Source organism: Bremia lactucae, assembly GCF_004359215.1.
Source record: "Bremia lactucae strain SF5 chromosome Unknown BlacSF5_NotPlaced_199_SHOA01000120.1_32577bp, whole genome shotgun sequence".
Lineage (NCBI taxonomy): Eukaryota > Oomycota > Peronosporomycetes > Peronosporales > Peronosporaceae > Bremia > Bremia lactucae.
The window spans coordinates 1-22528 of record NW_027152212.1 but is presented as its reverse complement, the minus strand read 5'-3'; the positions used below and the strand labels follow the sequence as shown (position 1 = coordinate 22528).

The 22528-nt window shown below is 43.4% G+C and overlaps 8 protein-coding genes across 8 annotated transcripts; 3 read left to right on the top strand and 5 right to left on the bottom strand.

The window, feature by feature from the left end:
* Positions 1-231: 231 nt before the first annotated feature.
* Positions 232-501, bottom strand: CCR75_000228 (uncharacterized protein; the record flags this gene model as incomplete). The annotated part of the gene is made up of 1 exon (XM_067958336.1): positions 232-501. The coding sequence occupies one exon, from the start codon at positions 499-501 to the stop codon at positions 232-234; it is 270 nt and encodes an 89-aa protein (XP_067814727.1).
* Positions 502-547: 46 nt separating this feature from the next.
* Positions 548-1577, bottom strand: CCR75_000227 (uncharacterized protein; the record flags this gene model as incomplete). Its single annotated transcript, XM_067958335.1, has 2 exons — positions 548-760; positions 819-1577. 2 exons carry the CDS (start codon positions 1575-1577, stop codon positions 548-550), a joined length of 972 nt encoding a protein of 323 aa, XP_067814724.1.
* A 6834-nt stretch (positions 1578-8411) lies between these two features.
* Positions 8412-9256, bottom strand: CCR75_000226 (uncharacterized protein; the record flags this gene model as incomplete). The annotated part of the gene is made up of 2 exons (XM_067958334.1): positions 8412-8428; positions 8452-9256. The coding sequence occupies 2 exons, from the start codon at positions 9254-9256 to the stop codon at positions 8412-8414; spliced, it is 822 nt and encodes a 273-aa protein (XP_067814729.1).
* A 1848-nt stretch (positions 9257-11104) lies between these two features.
* CCR75_000225 (uncharacterized protein) lies at positions 11105-11338 on the top strand (the record flags this gene model as incomplete). The annotated part of the gene is made up of 1 exon (XM_067958333.1): positions 11105-11338. The coding sequence occupies one exon, from the start codon at positions 11105-11107 to the stop codon at positions 11336-11338; it is 234 nt and encodes a 77-aa protein (XP_067814398.1).
* A 76-nt stretch (positions 11339-11414) lies between these two features.
* Positions 11415-15008, top strand: CCR75_000223 (uncharacterized protein). The gene is made up of 7 exons (XM_067958331.1): positions 11415-11682; positions 11754-11954; positions 12019-12076; positions 12134-13357; positions 13433-13629; positions 13687-13758; positions 13818-15008. Exons 1-7 carry the CDS (start codon positions 11621-11623, stop codon positions 13891-13893), a joined length of 1890 nt encoding a protein of 629 aa, XP_067814481.1. The 5' UTR covers positions 11415-11620; the 3' UTR covers positions 13894-15008.
* On the bottom strand, positions 14298-14867 carry CCR75_000224 (uncharacterized protein; the record flags this gene model as incomplete). The annotated part of the gene is made up of 1 exon (XM_067958332.1): positions 14298-14867. One exon carries the CDS (start codon positions 14865-14867, stop codon positions 14298-14300), a length of 570 nt encoding a protein of 189 aa, XP_067814480.1.
* Positions 15009-15035: 27 nt separating the features above from the next.
* CCR75_000222 (uncharacterized protein) lies at positions 15036-18462 on the top strand (the record flags this gene model as incomplete). Its single annotated transcript, XM_067958330.1, has 4 exons — positions 15036-15075; positions 15151-15315; positions 15381-15482; positions 15587-18462. 4 exons carry the CDS (start codon positions 15036-15038, stop codon positions 15916-15918), a joined length of 639 nt encoding a protein of 212 aa, XP_067814482.1. The 3' UTR covers positions 15919-18462.
* On the bottom strand, positions 16507-20162 carry CCR75_000221 (uncharacterized protein; the record flags this gene model as incomplete). The annotated part of the gene is made up of 2 exons (XM_067958329.1): positions 16507-19569; positions 19947-20162. The coding sequence occupies 2 exons, from the start codon at positions 20160-20162 to the stop codon at positions 16507-16509; spliced, it is 3279 nt and encodes a 1092-aa protein (XP_067814684.1).
* Between the last annotated feature and the right edge of the window lie 2366 nt (positions 20163-22528).

Here is a 22528-nt window from a genome sequence, read left to right as displayed (position 1 = left end):
AATCCGATTAAGTTTATCCTTGAGATACGAAAAATATCGACTAATATTGCATTCAGATGCTTGTTGCCAAGATTGCCAATTCTTTCACTTATACTGACAGTACTGTCTTTGCCGGCGTAGCTTGCCTTTGTCCTCGCTGCCGCTCTCATAGGGTCAGAGATGAAAATCTCGTCGACGCGTAGTTTATAAGAAATAAAACTTTTTACGAGAAATCCGTAAGAATAATTTATTTTATGATTGGCTACTCAAGTTTTTCATTGAACTTACTCCCGCTGCTGTAGTTGCTTTCACTGGCCTGCGTTGGAAAAGAGAATTTCGTTTCAAAGCCGCTACCGTGGTGGCTGTCAGTTTTACCGTCATGACATCGAATTCCAAAATATCGTTGTCAGTGTCGCAAACGGCCTCAAGTACATCTCGTTCACGCATAAGGTTGCTATCCGTATTCCCAACAGCAATAGTTTGGTTTACATTCAAACCGTCAAAGTCAATTAGCTGTGGCATCTTCGAAAAATGCCGTTCATCATATAATGTTGCCCTGACATTGTCGTCAGAAGCCGTTCTCAAGCGATTTAACGTTGCTGTGAGTAGTCGCCCGTGTAAGCAAGCCTTTGTCGTTCGTATCATCACGTATTTCAATACATTTTTCATGCGTTGTCTGGTCGCGTTTCGTGTCGATCAAAACAAATTCAGACTCGGCAATGACGCTATCGCTAACGCTAATAGGAAAAAGTGAGCGAGCATCTTCTCGATCAGTTGATGTCTAGAAAAAGTATAAATTAAAAATTCACACAGAAGCAGCTTCACATTTATATACGTACTAGCCAGTTTCTACCTTGCTCAACCGATGGACAGCCGTCATGAAATCTGCGACTCGAGGCTGGAAATTTCAATCCTGAATAATAATATTCCATGGCGATTTGATACTGTCGCAGCATTTCATTCCATCCATTTTGTTTCACTAGCTTGTATCCAATTTTAAACAGCTTGTATAGAGTCTCAAAGCAGTAAGAATTGTATTTTGAAAGCTTGTCACGTACGACCTGTGCCTCGCCATCCAATTCGTCTATCGACTTCCAAGGTACTGGTGGACAACTTGGGCACATGTGCTGTTGTGCAGCATAAACTGTAGCTGGTGGGTAGGCCAACGTTCCTCGCTGCTGACGGTAAGTATCACATACTACAAGGCCTGTTTTCGGATTAAGGCGTCCATGTACCGTCAGTTGGTGCTCGTACATGTCGATGAAAGATTCAAACGCGATCATGCACCATTTAAAGTTACATTGGTAGGGCTGGAAGGAGGAGCTCCAGCGTCGCAGATGCTGGCAGGACCAGCAACGGCATAGTGAGCGCATATTCTTAGCAACTTGAAACGCTTTGTCCATCTCTTGCAGTTTTTGTATCAAATCGTCGGACGAGTCGACGGGTAACCCATGATTCGAACGTCGCCGCTTCAGTCGCTTGATCACATACTGAACGTCGGTCTCACTGTGTTTGATACAGCGGCGTTTCGCAGCTGAACGTTGCAAGGATTTCCGCGAATCAAGGCTTAATAACGGAACGGTTGATGTCGTTGGCATATCGAGACATTAGAATGGTCAACGTTCACGCTAATTAATGGCACAGTCTTGACGAATTTATCAATTTTATTTTTCTAAAAATCAATCATCTTACAGAGCCAACGCTTATTTGAAAACTTTGATAAATATTTCTTTTAAAATGTTCGAAATGCTCCGTCACAACACTTGTCCTAAGGTACTTATTGTTGGAAATGATTTACGAAATGTCTGAAATGGCATGATGAGATAGCGGCGATACGCGAGGGTCTACCGTAATAAATTACTTGTCAAAATTGAAAACTTGCTGAAATAAGTGAATGGAATAGGATAAATTTCGACGCATTGACGGCATTGTAAGGACCAGTCAACTCGTGAGCCCTTGACCACTCATTTCGATTTATATTTCAAAACAATTCATTTTCTTTAATTAAATTTTACATATGCGCCATAATAAAAACAAATAAGCAGGTTTGCGCAATTAGGAGAGATGATACTTAATAAGAATTAGATTTAGGATATGCGATACCTTAAGGAGTATACCAAAAGTATCGGTCAGTAAACTAATTTTAATTCAGTCGTAATTTACCCTCATTCCTGACAAGTGGTACCACTTGCTGGTCTTCCGCTTGCTTCTCCGCCATCCGCCTGCTTCTTCGCCGTCCGCTCGCTTCTGCGCCGTTCGCTCGCTTCTTCCCCGTTCGCTCGCTTCTTCGCCGTTCGCGCTTCGTTGGACTGCACTGTGTTGGATTGCCCGGTACTGCTTGTAGCGTGAAAGATTCCGCTTGCAGCCAGTTACGTACTGCTTGTAGCGTGGGAATTTCCGCTCGCAGTCAACTGCTCCGTACCTTTGAAGCGCTGCGTAGCAGTTTTGAGTGTGTATTTTTCAGTATCCACTGTAAATCTAAGCGTCTGTGTGAAATTGGGTCCGGCTTAACTCGGAAACAGTTAATCCATCTGCGATAAGGTTGAATCTCTAACACATTACGCCTAAGGGCTAAAGTAAGTCGTTGAGTTCTATGAGCAAGAAGAGAAGGTAATACTCAGATTCCATTCGACTGCAGTAAGGCTTTCCTCTTTGAGTACGGTGAAAAGTCTGCAAAGACTGCAAACGATCTGCTTGCGTCTTTACAAAAGATCCGCGAATTGCAAGGATCTTAGCAAAGCAGCTCACCAAGGAGAAATCCTGCCTACCCACGCAAGGGTCCACCTTATCAGCACTGCTTCCCGAAGTAGACGCGATTTTGGAAGAAGCCGAGCGCACCATCTTAAAGAATCTTCGGTTTAACTTAAAGAGACTTAAATAAACTAAACAACTAAGTCTTTTAAAAGTTCCGAACACATCCTTCTTCCATAATCGGCCAACCCTCAAGGCCGAGCTAATGCAGCAAATGATGCATATGTTACAGCAACAACAAGAGTTAATCAAATCATTGGCTAATTCGCAAAAGGAAGGTGGGCTTAAGGTGGACGGGATAAGAATACCGACGTATAGCGAAAGAAGAGAAGAGTCGGTTCGACTTTATTATGCGCAAGTACATCAATATTTTATTGTGTGCGGTACGAAGTAGAAAGAGGACGCAATGGCTCCTCATGTACTTGCCGTGCTAGGAAGTTCATTGCGAGGACCAGCAGCACAATGGTTTCTGCTGCATTAATCAGAAATTCACTCAGTCGACGAATTTTTTCTAGCAGTGGAAAAGGAATTCGTTCCTACGGATCTACAACAACGTTTTCGAGACGACCTGCATCGGCTGAGACAAACCAATTGCAAAGGCTTAATGAACTACATTGCGAAATTTCGACACATTATTTCGCAAGTTGAGGCATGACTGAAATAGACCAAATTATCTGTTTTCAACGAGGGTTAAAAACAAGAACGCAAGAAGAAGTTCAATACCGAGAGGGAAACACACTGTCGGAGGCTATTATTGTGGCGCTCGTCTTCGAACGCGCACATTTGGTTGGATATAATCACCACACCACTACAACCCCTCGTCCTGGACGACCAAATGTGGCCAGAGAATTCAGCAATGAGCCAGAGCCGATGGAAATCGACAATGCTCGGCCATTTCATAGGTCTTCTCGCGTCCATAACCGATGTCCAAATAAACCAAATTGGGCATACTGCAAAAAACTGGGACACACGATTCGGCAGTGTTACAAGCGTAGAAACCAACAAGATAGTCGCGGCAACGCATATCGTCGCAATCGTGCAAACGTCAACTATTTCGAGAATGAGTCAGTCGAAGAAGAAACCATCGCGACTGTGTCAAATAAAGCTATCACCACACTAAGTGAAGCTCACTTTGCTCCCTTCACGGGAAAAGATTTGATCGTCAAAAAGGGTCATCTTGACGATCGTGCTGTTAATATAATGCTCGATTCTGGCGCCACATGTAATGTGGTGAAGGCGGGGTTGCTGCAACGCGTCACGTCTGAAGTGGCAATACAAGTCACTCGTTTCGACGGCACTAATATTACCAAAAAGAAGGTGAAGAAAGGAGTCGCAAACATCTCCTTTGATGGAAATCAATTTTCTGACGTTCCGGTCATTGAGTGGCCAATGAGCAATTCCCATGATGTAATTATGGGTAAGCCTTGGTTTACTGCGCACGAGCCAATCATAAATTGGCGTACTCATCAAGTTTCGTCAAAAGTGGTGATATACCACAGGATGAGGTTTTTGATCCGGTCATTATTTCCTCTGCCGAATATTCAAGGAAATTGAAGACATCACAATACGAAGAAGTCTATCGTGTCAAAATTTATCAAGAGTCGGAATCTACAAATCTCGGGAAAAACATTTAAAGGCTTTACTCGATTCCTATAAAGATGTATTTCCGGAAACGTTACCGAATCTATTGCCTCCCCATCAGTCGGTTGAGTTTGAATTCAATATGCAACCCGGTGCGCAACCGAGTAATCGTCCGCCGTATCGACTTTCACAAATTGAACAAGGTTTTACAGAAGTTCGTCGATGAGAACCTTTCACGCGGATGGATCGAGCTTTCAGACTCGCCTTGGGTATCAAACATCTTTGCCATTCCTAAAAAGGACCCAACAACCGGTACGAGTGTATCTCCTTCGGAATGGATTCGATCCGGAAACGCGAACATTTTTGCTCCGTTGGGTGTAGGATTTTAGTTACGTCAACTCAAAGTCAGCCGTCCCTATAATACCTTTGCCGCGAATAGATGAATTATTCGATAAAGATGCATGGTATGAGGTATTTCACAGTCATTGACTTAGCTAAAGGTACCATCAGATGCGTATCCATCCGGATAGCAAAAGGTACACTGCGTTTCGTACATCAAATGAGACGTATCAGTGGTGCGTTGCTCCGATGGGCCTTGCTTGAATGCCTGGCATTTGGTCGCGCTTGATGCGTGTTCTTTTTGAAAAGTTCTCATTCGTTGTGGGAAATTTGGATGATAAATGCATATTTTCGTCTCTTATGACGAGCATCTGGGCCATCTTGCTATCGTGTTCGACGAATTACGCAAGAAAACTCTATTCGCTCACATCGGCAAGTGCAAGTTTGCGCATCAAGAGGTCAGCTTTTTGGGGCACACTGTTTCTGGCAAAGGATTATCCGTTGATAATACGAATACGGAAGCAATCGTTAAGTGGCCACCACCTACCTCCGTAAAGGAATATATAAGTTTTCCTGGTCTTGCTGGTTATTATCGCCGCTTTATTCATCAGTTTGAGCACTTAGTTCTGCCGTTGAGCCATCTCGTTAAGAAAGATTATCCATGGGTCTGGAATGCAGAACAAAAGGATCCCTTCGCAGGGCTGAAGTCTGCCTTACAAGCCGCACCTGTGCTGACTTTGCCCAACTTTTCACGCCCGTTTTTTCTCACTACGGATACATCAGGGTCGTGCGTGGAAGGTGTTTTATCGCAATTTCTGAATGGACATGACCATCCAGTAACGTTTTATTCAAAGAAGCTTGGATTCTATGAGATTAATTGGCCTGCTCATGAAAAGGAGCTATTTGCAATTAAAGCTGGGTTATACAAATGGCGTCATTACCTTTATGGCCATCAGATTGAGATTTTCACGGACAATAGCGCCTGCTCTTGGCTGCTTTATCATCCGAAAGTCTTGCCGAAGTTGGCTCGATACTTGACCACCTTAGCTCAATATACGTTTACTACAGACCACATTAATGGTGCGTTTAACGTCGTAGCTGATGCGCTTTCGCGCCGGCCTCGTGATACTGTCGTGGTCAATATCCACTTTCATAAGTGCAATTCTAGTTGCCAACAACGAGGTTCACGTTTACTTTTCTCGCCCTCGGTGCCAAATCTGTCCCGGGAAGAGGCTGAGGCTCTGCAAGTTGGCACCTTAATGACAGCGTCGTAAGTTGAGTTGTCACCAGAAGCTCGTAAGCTACTACAACAAGGCTACGCCAGAGATGCCGAGTTTAAAGAAGCATGGAAAAGCTCCGAAAAAAGTTCATTGTTTGTCAAGCAAGAAGAATTGATTTTTGCGCACACCAAATAAGCTTACACGTCTTTGCGAAATCGTTGCAGAAAGGCGTCAAGGAATATGTCAGATCCTGTGAAACCTGCGCACGTTGGAAACATGATAATCAACGTTAAAACGGATAAGTTATGCCCATTCCAATACCGGATGCTTGCTGGCAAGCGGTGTCAATGGACTTCATAACAGGGCTTCCTGTGTCCAATGGATTTGATGCCATCCTAACTGTTGTCGATAATTTTTCCAAACGAACGAAGTACCCAGCAGTGCACATTAAGGACGATGCATGCACAACAGCAAAAGTATTTTTCGATGCTGTCGTTTGACACCATGGTCTTCCAGAAGTTATCATCAGTGACCGAGATAGCAAGTTCACGCCATGTTTTGGAAGTCTTGATGACGATCATCGGTGTTCGTCTAAGTATGACAACCGCTCATCGGGCTCAAGCCGATGGACAGACCGAGTGTCAAAACCTTGTGGTAAAGGACGCACTCAGATGCATGGTATCTCACCATGGCGCTGACTGGACCGAACACTTGGGAAGCATGGAGTATGCACACTCTACACTGATTAGTGCATCCACTGGATACTTTCTCTTTAAAATAGATACGGAAAGAAAAAGACGCTCTATATGGCAAAAGACACTGGGCTGGACTAGTCAACCAAAGGAGATTGACGTATACGCAAAAGAGTTTATCGAAAAACGAGCAAAGATCATCGATCAGGCTCGCAGAAATCGTTTAAAAGCACAAGCTTTCCAAAAGCAATATTACGATCGAAAGCGCCAAATAAATCAAGTTGAATTCAAGGTTGGAGATCTAGTTACGCTTCATACTCGCAGAATATCGTTGAAACATGCTGCGAAAGATATGGGGACACCAAGAGCTAAGGTTGCGGCAAGAAAGGTAGGACCATTCGAAATTATCAAAATGATCAATCCTAGTGTGGCAAGGCTTAAGTTACCACAAAGTATGAATAGGATTAATCCAACCTTTAATGTCGATGTTCTATGAAAGTATGAATCGACACCGGAAAAGTTTCGAAGTTGTCCGATACCGAAAGCATCAAAATTCGTGGATAATGGTACAGCGGATTATCTTCAAGTTATTGAACGTCTCTTGAAGAAAAGCCAATTCAATCGTCAACCATACTGGCTCGTACAATGGCATGGCGAAACTAAGGAAGAAGCCAGCTGGGAAAAAGAGAAAAATATTCGCCATGTCTCCCACTGGAAAAATCTCGTCGCCGGTTTCAATCAGCGTCAACGAGAGATCAAATCGGGGAGGATGTAGTCACCAGTCAACTCGTAAGCCCTTGACCACTCATTTCGATTTATCTTTTAAAACCATTCATTTTCTATAATTTAATTTTACATATGCGCCATAATAAAAACAAGTAAGTAGGTTTGCGCAATTAGGAGAGATGATATTTAATAAGAATTAGATTTAGGATAGGCGATACCTTAAGGAGGGTACGAAAAGTACCTGTTAGTAAAACTAATTTCAATTCAGTCGTAATTTACCCTCATTCCTGACAGGCGTCAGCTCTTCCTAAATTTAGCACATGTAATTAGGCGAGCATTTCGCTGGCGACCGGAGGTGCCAAGTTTATGGATATTTGATGCGATAATGTCTTCAATGGAGAAGAAGAACACTCGTCGCATTATTATTACCCTATTTTGAAAGTGTAGGCGGGCACGTCGTAATGCGGCCACGCTCTACTTAGGCACGCACCCTAGCACAGCGAGGAAGCGGTTAAACCTGCTTCTCTTGCGTGCAGTGAGGCAGTTGTGGTGGGTGCGTTAGCGACCTCACCCAACACACTAAGAACTCTGGTTAAGTGTCGTCACGGGAGCGGTAATCCGTCTTCTCGTGCGCACTTACCAAGTAGGAAGTAGTTTTCAGATTGATTTATTTTTAATAGAATTAAATACAAATACCTGCTTTTACCAATTAAATGGTTATCTCTATAGATAACATTTAATATGTATTGCGAGCGTATCTTTCTAGATCCCTCGCGTAACGGATGACGCTGGGCGTCACTCCTAATGTGAATGCACCCATGTGCATCACATCCACAAGGGTTGGTCACAAATGTGCACCACACCCGAGTGTTGGGTCAAATTACTATTATTAAGTAATTGACCATCCCCTTAAGGACACCAAGTGTACTTAACGAGGATTGTGTAACATTAGGGCAACTTTAGCCCGTTACAGAAAGACAGTTTAATTGAGCAAGGGACTGATAATCAGGATGCAAAATAATAGTTTTCGTCTACATTATGCTTTCTTATTTTATCTAGTTGATTTTTGTTAAGGCCCATGAGATCCTCCATGGCACTGGCAAGGCGTGGCAATTTTTCAAGCTTAAGATAATCGATAATCTTCAGCAATTGGTTATATTTACTTGACTTCAGCTTGTCATTGTTTTCCGACCGATGGCTTTCAGGTAATGCGTTCGTCAAAATATAAAACAGATCCTTAATACTAAACGCTTCTTTTTTAGAAGCGTCCACGTTTATACACAAATTCACGAAGCGAAACCAATCTCGAATCGCTAAGTCGTACTTGCCATCTTTTGGATGCAATAAACGAGAAAGGTCAAAGAAGGTGAAAGCGTATGCCGGGCCAAATTTAAAGCTTGAAAATGCGTCATAAATCGCAATCCTGAGAGTTGAGTCCGACGCCGCTGCCACAAGCTCCTTTTTTGCCAAACTTTGATAATGCTGAAATTTTAAAAGCCACACATACACAGACATCAGGTCCTTTTCGTTGTATTTCTTTCGCAACAATACATTCAAAGTTTCGGCGTCCAATGAAAACCCTTTTTCCGCTCTGAGCTTTTCCACATTTGCAAGCCACTTATCTAAATCCAATGGTAACGCAGTGTTAGGATTTGTTACGGTCGGTAACTCCTCCAAAGCTGTAATTATTGGTCGCAACTGAAACGAAGCCCAAATGGAAGCTAGCTTTCCAGTTAGCCAACTGGCCCAATTGAAGTCAAACGGAAAACAGTTCCTCTCTTCCTCGCTTTTAATTTTAGTGCGAAAAACAGGATGTAGGCTAAGTTGTGGTGGCGTTGTCTGGACATAGATATCATCTGTAGATTCAGATGGGCGCTCGCGGCTGGTTATGTCCGATTCATTTGATCGGCTTATTGTTAAGCTGAACGCGAGAGAGAAATCGATTCCAACAAGGTAGATAAGAGCCATAACATTTAGCCGCATGAATTCACTGTCGGATAGCTCGATTCGGATAGTAATGTGCAAAGCGAAGAAACATAGGAAGCTGGTGGTACAGGTATTCGTACGTTAGGGAAATTAGCAGCTGTACAGCAAATAAAATATTGAATCTGCTTCATCAAGTGGGATTGTGAGATCAGAATTCGGCTTCTTTCATTAGAAAGTTAAGCAAACGTTTAAGCATTGTCAGGAATTAAGGAAAAATTATAACATCGGCCATTAAGAACAACTCGTTTATTTTAAGCGAAATGCATCATTTCGGCGTGTTGCATATCTTTGTATTGTTGACTCTTGTTCGTTCCACTTCGATTCACAACCTCAATTTAAAAACCGTGAACTTACCACTTTGTATTTCGTCAGGCAATTATCGACGGTCTCAAGCTGAGCCTAAACCAGAAGCCTTTTTGCTACTAATAATAGGCGTCCAAAACACGATGTGGCTCCGTCCACATTTAAGGTCTCGCTGTCAAAATTGCATAGGAATTTCGAGTTTTGATGCTGGCGAACCAAAGGCAACATTTGGATTGACAAAGCCTGCAGGCGTAGGCAGTGCGGCACAAAGATTTTTAACTACTTTAAATTGTTGACACCATCTGAGCATTGAGTTTCAATTTGCGAGAAATTCATTTGCCAGTCTCAAGTCACGCGCTGCCATTGCCTTGCAAACTTAGCCTGACGTTGTGTATGAGCGCAATGATCCTACCTTAAAATTTTTCGCCTTTGCAATCAGCGAGTTCGTCGTTCCACACGGGGAAAGGTACCACGAAGATGAGGGTCTTCTTGTATTGATAAATCTTAAAGATCTTTTGAGGTCAAATGGTGCCGCACGCCAGGTTGGCCTCAATGAACTGAGCGGCTTGGATATTTACTTGATCCGGTCGAACACACCGCAGCAAGAGCATTCTATGCAGCTTGCTATACTTGTCTTCCCCATTTTCAGTGGTATTTCAATTTCAGGTGTACCATGACTCCCAATTTAAGGCTTTTGCTCAAAAGAGCTTTAATATGTTGATCATTACAAATTCGCCGTCCACGATAAGCGTAGGCGTATACAGTATACGTGTGAAAGTCATTGATGTACTGAGAGCTCTACAGCGAGGACCTATCAATTTTTGAGACTTCGACTTTCAATAACAAAATCCTGAAAGAAGCACTGAATGTATTTAATCAGAGTGAGTGGAATTAATGCTTGCCATATCATTCAGTAACAAGTCACTTGCCGATGCGCGGAATGCGAATCCCATCCGATTAGTTTCAATTGATTCGACGCCTTTGTTACGTGGCGACTAATTTCACAAATACCTCTTTTGTTGACGTCTTAGATGCATTGAGCGTTGACACGAGTTTATCGTCCAGCAGTGATGAATGCTGGCCTCAATAATCTAGTAATCACATCAGAGAACAAGTCGTAATTGGAGCAGTCATTGCTCACCTTGCGTATGCGCGTAAATCAAGATTTGAAGATGAACTTCCGTATTTTGCATTAGAAGCTTATTAGAAGCTCCAATTCATGAGGTTGCGCACGTGCAATTTCGAATAAAGTCTCTTAAGTGGGCCTTCACCCTCAGCTTCATAGGCATCGTCCTGTATGAAGCAAGTCATATCTTCGATCCGCCGACAGTGGACAACGCAAATTTTAGCTGCTGTTCAAGGTCTTTGTCGCTGTAGTCGTAGATTGATCCACAGGCGCCCAAGTACGCGATGGTACTGTTTAGACTGCGACACTTCCTTAATATTAGCTGGTTTCAAACCCGTTTGTCCGTTCTTGACAAAGCACATCACAAAATCATATCTACCGGAGCTGTTTTGTAATTATTAATGATTTGTTTTGTCAAGCATAACGCTGGTACGCCCGTGCTCTCTGCAAACTTCCTGACCGTGGCCAACTCTGAATATGTCCAGGCCTGCTATTTATACCCTGGCCGCAGTACGCTTGCAAATCCATTGCGCGATACGATCCACATCGTCATCTCAGCTTTTCAAAGTCAGTCCATGAGTGAAATTACAAAAACTATACAAAGGAGTCACTCACAGGGGGATTATCGCTTATAGGAGGCGCAATAAGGATGAGTGATTGACAAACTGTAAATGTGCCACAAAAGTGGTACTATTGTCATCGCGACCCACAAGTGTTCGATCGTAAATCACCCCGCAAGCATGGCCAAGTTGAGCGATAAACGCCATGACGAGCGACTGGTTCAGGACCTGCGCGACTTTCAACGCTCCAACCCACCCAACAAGCGCTGCTTTGATTGCAATGCAATGGTTGCCTCTCCTGTAACAGCTCACTGTGGCATGTTCTTGCTAACAGTGAAAATATCGCACCTCTGCTAGATGCCTCAGTACGTCTGCCTGGACTTTAATACCTTCGTTTGTACCGCCTGCAGTGGTATTCAGTGAGTCAATGTGCATTTTTATTTACGGTCGGTACTGTTGCTTAAGCTTTGCTGTTACTGTCTCTGCACAGCCGTGAGTTCGCACATCGTGTTAAGTCAATCTCCATGTCCAAGTTCACAGAAAGCGAGGTCGAGAACATGATCAAATATGGCGGAAATACGGCGGCACAGAAGTTTTGGCGAAACAAGCACGATCCCAGCTTCCGTCCGACTGGAGGAAGCGATGGTGAGCGCACGCGAAATTTTATTCGAATGACATACATCGATCGCAAGTACGACGAGTATTAGGCTCTGACTCTCTATAAAAGAGCGCGACTAATTGTTAATGACACATAGATGGGTGTACGGATCGCCAAAGCAATCAGAGGATCAATCACTGAGGCGAACATCTACGGTGAGGCATTGGCTGCACGATATGGTTGATTTTTTTTAACGATCGCTTTGAATGTAGAAAAGTGTAAAGAAAAACGAAAAAAAGAATGACGGTGACGGTGACCTTTTCAATTTCAATTCAAATGTCCCCGAGACAACCGACTTTGCAGATTTTTCCAATTTCGAAAAAGGCAGTAAAACTGCCACCATTGAAGCACAATTTTTGGGGGATTTCGCAACATTTGACAGTCCAGCTTCCACAGTAAAGACTGACGACGATTTTGCCCATTTTGGGGACTTCGCTGAGTTCAACAGTTCAGCACAGAAGTCAACTTCGAAGACAACGTCATCCGCATCGGCTTCAAAATTTGGCCTATTCACGATTGCACCACCTCCCAATTCCACTTACACCTCATCCTCTGTTAGCACGCCGTCCATTACAAATGATCTTATGGGTTTGAGCCCGCCCCAAAAAAACAATGACAACCACTTCGACTCTCAAGCTCGGGTGTCAGAACCCATTAGTCAGCGCCACTTGGTGTCTGCAGCATCTTCTTCGATCAAGGCCTGTAATGATGTTGTACCTACCAGCCAAGCAGCTAGCCTCCTTAATACAGTGGCAATCTTATCAGCTCCAGCCGAGCAACTATCATCCCCATTTGTTGCACTTGACTCAAATAAAGCATCATCAACTTCGGTTTTCGATGCTTTTGCTGTGTCGTCACCTGCACCTAACGAAGGCAGCAACGTGTTTGATGCGTTTGGTAATGGTGCTGATGTGTTCGAAAATTTTACGGGTCCCAATAGCTCATCACGACCAAACTCAGCCAATCCGCCGGATTCATTTTTTGAAAAAAATGACATTCCTTTTGCTAATCCTGTCGCTGACCCATTCGCGGCTTTTAATGGCATGCAGTCGAATTGTGGTGCTTACCCTGGAATTAATAATGGCGCATCAACAGTCAACTTTGGCGCGCCAGGTGGCAATTTGTGCCAGCAGTCAGCTGCAATTTACGGGCAAATTGGGTATGCAAGTGGGACGACGGGCAATTCCAGCGGACAAATGCCGGCTCAGCACCACCGTCCTGCATATAGCGCAATGATTCAGGGACAGAATGCTTTTCCTGCCGGTTATTCGCAGCAGCAGCAGCCTTCGAATCTGATTGGAAGTCGGACGCAGCAACAGCCGTTTTATCATGGAACACCACAGCAACATGGTTTTTCCGCACAAAACAAATCACTCTGTACGATAGGACAGCAATTTTCTGGGCAACCGCCCCCTCGATCGGCTGAGCCAACGCCGGTAATGTTTTACGATCAAATCTACGCAACTAATTTTATGAACAGAACTGACTCGAACACTAACTCGAAACAGCAGCCCGTATCGGTGGATTCAATGGACGACCCTTTTGCCTCGCTTAGTATCAACAACCTAGGGTACGGTAGCTCAAAAAGTCACCCAGCATTGGCGCGAACAGGCTCCGAATGCGCGATGTCAAATCATGCCGGGTCAAGTGCATTGCAATGGAAACCTCCAGCGTCTCCCATGCATTCGATGTCGTATTCTAACGCACAGTAAGTTGCCGTCGTCAAGAAATTGTCATAATAGTCTCATTCACGCTATGTCATCAGACATCAATCTCTAGGACTTTCTCCACCCACAGTTCCATTGCCAAATTCGCTCGCCCAGAGTTATCCAGACACGTACGTTGTAAATTAGCGCTTAGCCACTATTTTGTAGATATCTCATGCTCTTTTGGCAGCTTTGGCGATTTCACAAGTGCGCCAGCTACATCGCAGACACAGGCTTCTACAACTAATCCTTTTGACTTGTTTTGAAAGATGAAATACTATCACGGGTTATGGAATTAGAATTGAGGCAAAGAAATTTATGGCAACACGAACAATACTTTTTCGCTTCTTTTGCGATAGCTTTCCACAAAATGTTGGCTGCTAAATGAATGCGATCTCAATCATAAAAAGAGGTATTTCAAGAAGGTGGACTTCATGCAGGCAGGTAGCAGAGAGCAAGCTGCTTGCTTTGTTAGGACCACAGCACAAGCAACTCATCTCAGCAGCATTGCTTGACACAAAATCCGCCCGGACAGAAGAAAGCGGCAAAAATATTAGCCGCAATCAACCCAGTGACGGCAAAAGAGCACGATCAAGTCTATTTAAAACCATTAACAGACTTGCATCTAGCAGCGAAATGATCTTCAGCAAACTACCAAAGCCTCGGGAAATTACTTCTCCTCAATCTCAATATTTGTCTTTTCAGATACATAGATACCGTCGAGGAACTTACGGATATCCTTACGACGAACCAAACAGGCCTGCGTGATGTTCGCGGCGTCCTGAGATACCTTCTGAAGATCAATACCGCTGAGTTCAATCTGGTCCTTTACGTCACCAGTGCGCACATATTGAACACCCTCTGACAGAGCAACACGACGCACGCGCTTTTCACCCAAAAAGTTGCGGATTTCAACAACGTTATTTTCAAACGTCACGTTGATGGGAAAATGGGCATATACAAAGCGCATCTTGTATAGATAGCCGACACGCACACCCGTTATCATGTTTTCAATCAGCGAGCAAACAGTCCGCACGCATGCTAGCTGCTTGCGGTTGCCAAACCACAAATCAACCCGGAGCTGTTCCTTATTAATGCGGCGCATATCGAGCGTTAGGTGGCGAAAATCACGGTTTAGCGTGCCACGCTTGCCGGTCACGGTGACCTTGCGCCCATCAAGCACGAGCTTTACGTCGTCTGGGATTGCTACGAAGCGGGTGGCAAGAAGCTGACGTGGCATCTTGCTGGTAGGATTATAGGTATGCTAATTTGCAAGTGAATGTAATTACCACGAAACCTTGATTATTGACTGGTGCAGCGTGCATTAAATTTGAACTTGAAATATGTAAGGGACTCAATAAAATGTATTCTTGCTTCAAAATGAAGTTGATGACTTCAAAGTTCGGTAATGATGTTTGAGCGCAGCCCTGACGTGCAGGAGACTCTTGGTACGTTGTAATAATTGCGTCTTCGTGATAACAAGACAGAATCATAAAAGCTTATGAAGATTTGGGTACAATTAGACAAATCCAAGAAAGCCACCAAGAATATGTTGTTTGGCGCAACCATTAGCGGAGCCACAGGAGCCACAATAGGCGCAGTTTTGGCGGTGCTGCGCCATGAAAGTATTAAATTTTATGCCGCATCCATGGGCTCTAATTTTTTTCTGCTTTCCTCGACGTATATAGGTGAAAACGCAGTAAAAGATAGGTTGTCCCTCGTGCTGACGTGATTCGTGCGAATATTTTTGTAGCGTTCGAGGAGGTTATTGCAGATAAAAGAAATAACAAGAAAGATTGGTGCACTGGCGCAGCTGCAGGCGCAATCACAGGTGGTTTCTATGCCGGCATAGTTGGTAAGCTGACGAAAACTATTCGCTCATGACTTTTACCGCAACTTATAAAATCTCAACTATAAAATTCATGACTTACTGATTCATCGCTCTTCGCCATCGCTCAGGTGGTCGATTTCGTGGCCTTCAGGGTGCTGCAGCTGGCGCTGCTGTGGGTGTTGCGGTAATTTTTGGCCGCGAGGAGTTTCACAGGTGGCGCCTTTCCAAGGGCTTGCAGCGCTATGAGGCTAAGTATGGCGATGCTCCTGCCGTATACCATCCAACCACTGCAGCACTCGTTGAAAGTCAGGGGCCTCCGCGCGAGCTAGTTTTTCCATCGCTATTGCCCAAGAGTATTAAGATATCGGAGGATGAAATTGAGCGCCGCATTGCTATCCGAATGGAGGAGCTTAGAAAAGAGATGCAAGACGAGGAGGGAAAAGAAGAAGCGGCTCAATAATTTTATCTTGCCAAATTTATTTTAAAGAATCAAAAGCTTCATACAAAAAATGGATTCGGATACGCCATGATGCCTTTTATATTAACGAGGACTTGAGCAACAGAGCAACATTTTGGTGTTTCAACTGAGACGTTTAAGGAGTTTGCAATATTTCTACTGCAAGCTTCGCAGAAATTCACTGAAGACCACACCACAGTGCTGTAATGTAGTCTTGGCTTGGGTCCTGCGCTGTGTATGTAGCAAATGGCATCAATGTTTACTGACCTCATCACCGTGGTGCTAACCAAGTTGAAACATTAGCTGCAGTGCAGTTATTGCCATTCTATTTGATTTGGTATTATGTAAAATGAGACTGAGGCTTTACTTCAAAAAACTTGCAACGAATGATCTTAATATATTAAGCACAATAATGCACATTATTAAAAAAATCAGTCGTTATTCCGCGAGATAGCAACTAATACTACGCTTTGACAACCTCATGGATTTCGCTTGAGCTTAAGACACGAGATCATGCTACAGGAGGCAAATATACTCACTGTTATAAGGTTGATGTTTGCAGTGTCACTGGCTAAGCTTGTTTTGGAGCTTCTACGAACGAGACAGCCATAAATTGGTCTCCATAAGATCTGCCAATGATTTGAACGGCTTTTCACGTTTCCGAAAACGTCGTTGCAACTTATTTGCTAAACGATTCAGTGCCACTACGTTAATGAGAACGAAGACCTTATCCTTGGGAAAAACGATGGTATCGGAAGACGGACACGTGTAAATATAAGGATACGGTGATCCTTTCGGACCATCTTTTGCGCGAAGCAGACCAATCGGTAGCGTGTGCGCTATACCTGACGTCATGAACTCGAATAGCTCTCCGTACCGCAGTGTACGTGCCCGCAGCTCTTTTGGAACATCATACAGAACAAAGCAACTCTTTCCGTCAAGAATTTTTCGAATAAACATATTCAGGGAGGGGTTAAAAAAACTTTGGATCAACAAATCATCAGAAACAGACGAGGGAAACAACGCGCCATTCATGAAGCGTTCCTGGAAAAAAGTTTCGTCACCATCGTAAAGACTTTGTATTGTTGCTTCTGTCGAGCAGTCATCGTCGTGTCCATACGATTTTAAATGGTGTGCTGCAGTTTTCAAACTTCCAAGAAAAAATGTACGTACTGCAGCGCTTGCACACTGAATTTCAAGAGCTTTACGCTGCAAAAAATTACGCTTCTTCATGATATTAGAAACTCGACTGAATGAGGAGCGCTGTCCTTGATAACTCGACCTCTGTGACCTATCGTGAAATTCACCATCGATCTCTGACGTAAAGTCGTCTCCTCCAAACTCACGCGATGAACGGAAACTCGATACTGAATCTAAGAAGCGATTGTTGCTGACGTCGCGGAATTCAATCATAGCAAAGATCTTGTTGTGCTGCAGTGCAGAGTTGACGAGAATAGCATTAAAAATTGCTTTCGAGTCGTCATAACCGGCTTCGTCTCCTTGAGCGAGGACAACAATTGAAGACGCCGTATAAATCCCAGCAGCAACGAGGATGTGGTGACTCTGTGGCGAGCCACGCACATGATATACCTCGCCAAAGTCTCGCAATTGTAGCCAAGAAACGCTGTCAAATGTACCGGCATCGACTATGATGACGGGAACAATTCTATCAATGTGTGGCGCTCGAAGCGGCCGCAAGAAATTCACTAGCCGCGAGACGGACCGCTGGCCTCCACTCTCATTACCAATACTACTGCAAATAACAATGTGGCCACCAGCAGAAAGTATTTCACGTGACGGCGACGTCGGGACTTGCGATATCTCATCGTTGATAGCGCATCGCATGATGTGCTCTCGAATATCTCTCGGAATTCGTCTTTCAACAATTTGTTGCGCTCGGCGAGCACGGCTTAGCAAATTTTCACGACTTTGTAGCAACGCCATATTCGTACACAAGGCGGCAACACTGCTCATCGTTGGTGTACCTGCGAAAGGCTTAAGTGACTTAACAGATTCAGCGATCAAATACGCTTTCGTGCTTGGAACAATGCGATACCACCGACCAGGATTGAATGCAATTTCACCATCCGACTCAACAGCAATCAAAAGCACTAAGCCGTTGGACTGTCGGTGGACGAGCATCGTCGCTTGAATGAAATTCAATCCATGAAATTTCCGTTTCAAGCTGCAGGAATAAATTTCGTTGGCTGCCCCTGATATATATTCGGAGACCCAATGGTTCAAATGCTGAGTCTGCTGTGATGCAAGATTTGGCGTGTCTCGACTGCGACTCGTAATAAGATTCGACACCACTGTCGAAAGACCAGGACATCGGCAACTAAGACCCATTAAACCCAAGCGAATTTCATCCGCACAGACTAAATTTTCTTTGCGTAATCCTGTAGCTTCTAAAAGAATACGATTGTCTGAGTTCACTAGCAACGCAAACAGTTGCGTGTGCTCTTGCTTTTGTTGCGATACGGACAGAACACGTAGCACTGTAGCTGCATCTTCTTTGTTCGCATCGTCCGAATACTTATTTGGTAAAAAGAATACGGCCATTGCTCGACCCAACTGCGCATTTTTGAGATCAGCCTCTCGCAGTGACGAGCCATAGACAAGAAACACGCGCTTATCATATCGAGGATTTTGTGCAACAAAAGCCATCACTTGTTGTTGATACGACGCCTTTTCTTCCGCTTTATCAAATTGCATAAGCACGACGACGTGAGTTTCACGAATGAGATTTTCGCTCCGACGCCTCCATTGCGATACAGGGGATTTGTTATTCCGAATTTTGTCTTCCTCTTTACTAGACTGCCCCTCTTCCATTGCCGAGAACGCTTCATAGCGATGATGGTTTTTTTGTAGAATCTCCCGACGAGAAAGAGAAGCCATCGTTTTTATACTTGCCACAAATTGATGCGCGTCATCGTCACTGTCTTCAGTGTCCATGTCATGCCCTTGAAATGCCTCCTGATGGTCGGGATGAAAAAATTCGCGAATAAAATCCTTCGTTTGAGCAACAGACGGATTTCCTGTAACAATTACATGCACAGTATTTCTTGAACAATCGTACTTGAGCAGCATATTACGTTGGTCTCCATATATTGTCATGAAAGCTGCCGACTCGTTCGCGAAGGTATAAATACCAAATACAATAATTACGCAAACCGTAAGCTGCCCCAGGACCGTGTGAGGTGAGAAATCGCCGTAACCCACTGTCGAAACTGTGACAAACATGAAATAAATGGACGAGAAGAAGCTCCATGATTCTGTACAAGTAGGATACTCGTCCGTGCCTTCCTTTATCGCTCGTAGAACCGATCTCGAGCCATCTTCATTACTGCATTTATATACGTGAAATAAAAAACTGTTCGTATGCGGCAACTCTCCAAGCTGCTCGAGCGAGAAGAGTACGGCAGAAAAAAAGAATACAAGACATAGAGCTTTCAATACAACGAGCAATACCTGCGACAAGAACGTTTTGTGCTGATAGCGCGTAAATAGGTGATCCATGACCACGTAGCCCACATAGGACCGAAGAAAACCAAAATCCAACCACGATCGTAACCGCTTGTTCCCTACCACGACCGTCTGAAAAGAAATTGCAAAGTGCGCAACTACAGCAAGAAGATCAAACAAGTTGTGCAACTGCAGCACAAACGTCAATCTACGTCATTTAAAGTGTTGAGACAACGAATTAAAAAAAATGTAACAATGATCCGAGCATTAAATTTTCACCCACTTGTTTTTTGCCGCTAGCCATCGAATCGCATATCCGATACCCGTGGCAATAAGAAATAACGACTCGATTGACCAGGATGAGATACTCACAGCTAATGACCCGCCTCGTACAACTTTATGCATTAAGAAAATAAAGTTAAAAGAGCAATTAAGAGCAGACGTGACTCTTTACGTACTCCAAACGATGCAGACATAAATGCTAGTGATAATTTGTACAATATAATTCTAACACCATATAAGTTTATAAGCTCTCATAGACTGGCGTATGCATGAAAATTTCGCACCACAACGTTTGTAAGCGGTAAATCGCAGAGTTGACGGAATCGTTCAACAAATTTGTGTGAAGCTATGTCGAGCCACTCGTAGACGATGGAAAGCACGATAATAGGTACTTGAACAAGCAGCCAAAAGCGAACTTGGTCCCAAATGAGATACCACGACGCTGTATAGCAGCCAGCCGAATAGTCCGCGATGGAGCAAGCGACAGCAGTTGCTGCCATTATTAATTATGTGCGTAACGGTTGTTTAAATAAAAAATATTTTGTCCAAGGGTCTCGATCACATATTCTGCATCTAAGTGTAAATCGAATATAGAACTATTCAGCTCGAGTCCTACCGCCGGTAAAGTCATGCGGTAAAAACAGTAACACTCATTTTATAGGTAATAAAGAGCACATCACGCTGTAAGATGTCTGATACTACATCTAATGGGGACATTCTTAGCTGCATTTGTGCCACGCTCTACTTACGCACACACCTTCAGGCACAGTGAGGAAGCGGTTTGACTGTCCTAGTGAAGTAATTGGTGGGCGCCTAAGCGCTCACTGTATCGGGGTGTATTGTAACATGAAATTAACACTTAAAGGTTGTTAGTTAATATATTATCTAAAAGGTTGATAATACTTGGAGAATATTACTTTACATGGTAATATTCTAAAACCTTTACCATTGGTAGATATAGACCATTATATCTACTTTCTCCGCGGTCAAGTCAGCGCTGGACGCGCGCAAAGAGAAAGACAGATAAGACTTTTGTAACGAGGCACTGCGAGTTGTACAGCTTCATTACAAGTCCACTCGCACTGCTTCAGTTGCGAGTGGTGCCTTACGTCACTTCACGACACTAGTACGTGCAGAGGAAGACTTCTTTTTAAGACAACTAACTTAAAGAGGGTTAAATGAAAACTGTATTAATATAATTAAGTATCTCTTCTTTCTATCTGTTAATGCTAACTTAATTATAAACTAATACTAAACATGCAATTGAAATCTCATATGTCTCTCTCTCTTTGTTTGAGTTTACAGCTGATTAGTCTGCGGGATAAATAGATATAATGGCCTATACCTATTTATGGATAAGATTTCTGAACATTACTATTTAAAGTAATGTTCCTCAAATATTATCTTCCTTTTATATAATATATTAATTAACAACCTTTATGTGTTAATTTCATGTAACGATACACCCCGTTACAACTTTACGTGATTTGTATTAGTTTATAGTTAAATTAGTATTAAATAGATAGAAACCGAAAAACTTCATTTTAATAAATACAGTTTGTATTTAGCCCTCTTTAAATCAAGTGTTTTAAAGAGAGTCTTCCTCTGGACGTATTAGTGTACGTGACGTGACGAAAGGCACCACTCGCACTGAGGAAGTGCGAGTGGACTTGTAATGAAGCTGTACAACTCGCAGTGCCTCGTTACACCTGGTAGCACTTTGTAGTCCGTCCAAGGACTACATTTCCCCCATCTAACATGGACATGTTAGATGATAGTGGGAATACGCATCACGTTTCCCCTGAAAGCTACTCCTTTCTAAATAGAAAGGAGCGCGGATGAACGAATGAGTTCGACCGTAGGAAATGATGCAATCTTGGCAATGCTGTCCAATTTGGACAGAGATGCCCTCCATTCAACCATCGCCAAGTTCATACAACATGAGCTTGACGAGATGAAGGAAAAAGTAGCCTTGCTGAATCAGCAAGGCTCTCAACAGGCAGAACTGTTGAGGTTACAACAGGTACAGACCCCTGTACCTGGGATGACGCAAACGCGTCGTCCCGAAACTTTAAAGATTGACATCTCTAAGTATAGGGGAGTCGAAGAAGACTCCCTCTTGAGATGGTTTGTCGAGTTGGACGATGCCATAAGGGCACGTCACATCATCGACGAGCAAATGCAAATCGCATTCGCTCAATCAAATCTGGCAGGTCGTGCCAAAACTTGGGCATTGGGTCTTAAGTTGCGCGAGCTGATAAGTCTGCGGAATAAATAGACATAATGGTCTATACCTATATATGGATAAGAATTCAGGACATTACTATATAAAGTAATATTCTCCAAATATTATCTACCTTTTAGATAATATATTAATTAACAACCTTTAAGTGTTAATTTCATGTAACGATACACCCCGTTACACTGGGCGTCATCCCTCCTAATGTGAATGCACCCATGTGCATCACATCCACAAGGGTTGGTCACAAATTTGTGCACCACACCGAGTGTTGGGCCTAATTGCTATTATTTAGTAATTGACCATCCCCTTAAGGACAACAAATGTACTTAATGGGGACTGTGTAACATTAGGGCAACTTTAGCCCGTTACAACGACCATCCCTGCATTGACGAAAGATCTATACGATATTTTACAATTGAAACATGGACACAAAATGAAAAAAATGGTAAAGTTGGCGTGCGTTAAAGTTCTTGTACATTTTTTTGTCCTCAGCTCAATATTATATCTAGACGCATCGTTGGGTTGCATGATTTCATTTGCCGCCTAATAAAGCAGCAAAGAGGCCCCTCTTGAAACTGATATCTTCCGAGATCGTGAGCTTGATTATTCATGAATAAGCTAAAA

Bases quoted from the DNA above. Each gene is read 5' to 3' on its own strand.
- CCR75_000223 (XM_067958331.1), top strand. From the start codon at position 11,621: ATGCCTCAGTACGTCTGCCTGGACTTTAATACCTTCGTTTGTACCGCC. The intron at 11,955-12,018 runs GTACGACGAGTA...AATGACACATAG, and splicing joins ATGACATACATCGATCGCAA to ATGGGTGTACGGATCGCCAA. The intron at 12,077-12,133 runs GTGAGGCATTGG...CTTTGAATGTAG, and splicing joins CACTGAGGCGAACATCTACG to AAAAGTGTAAAGAAAAACGA.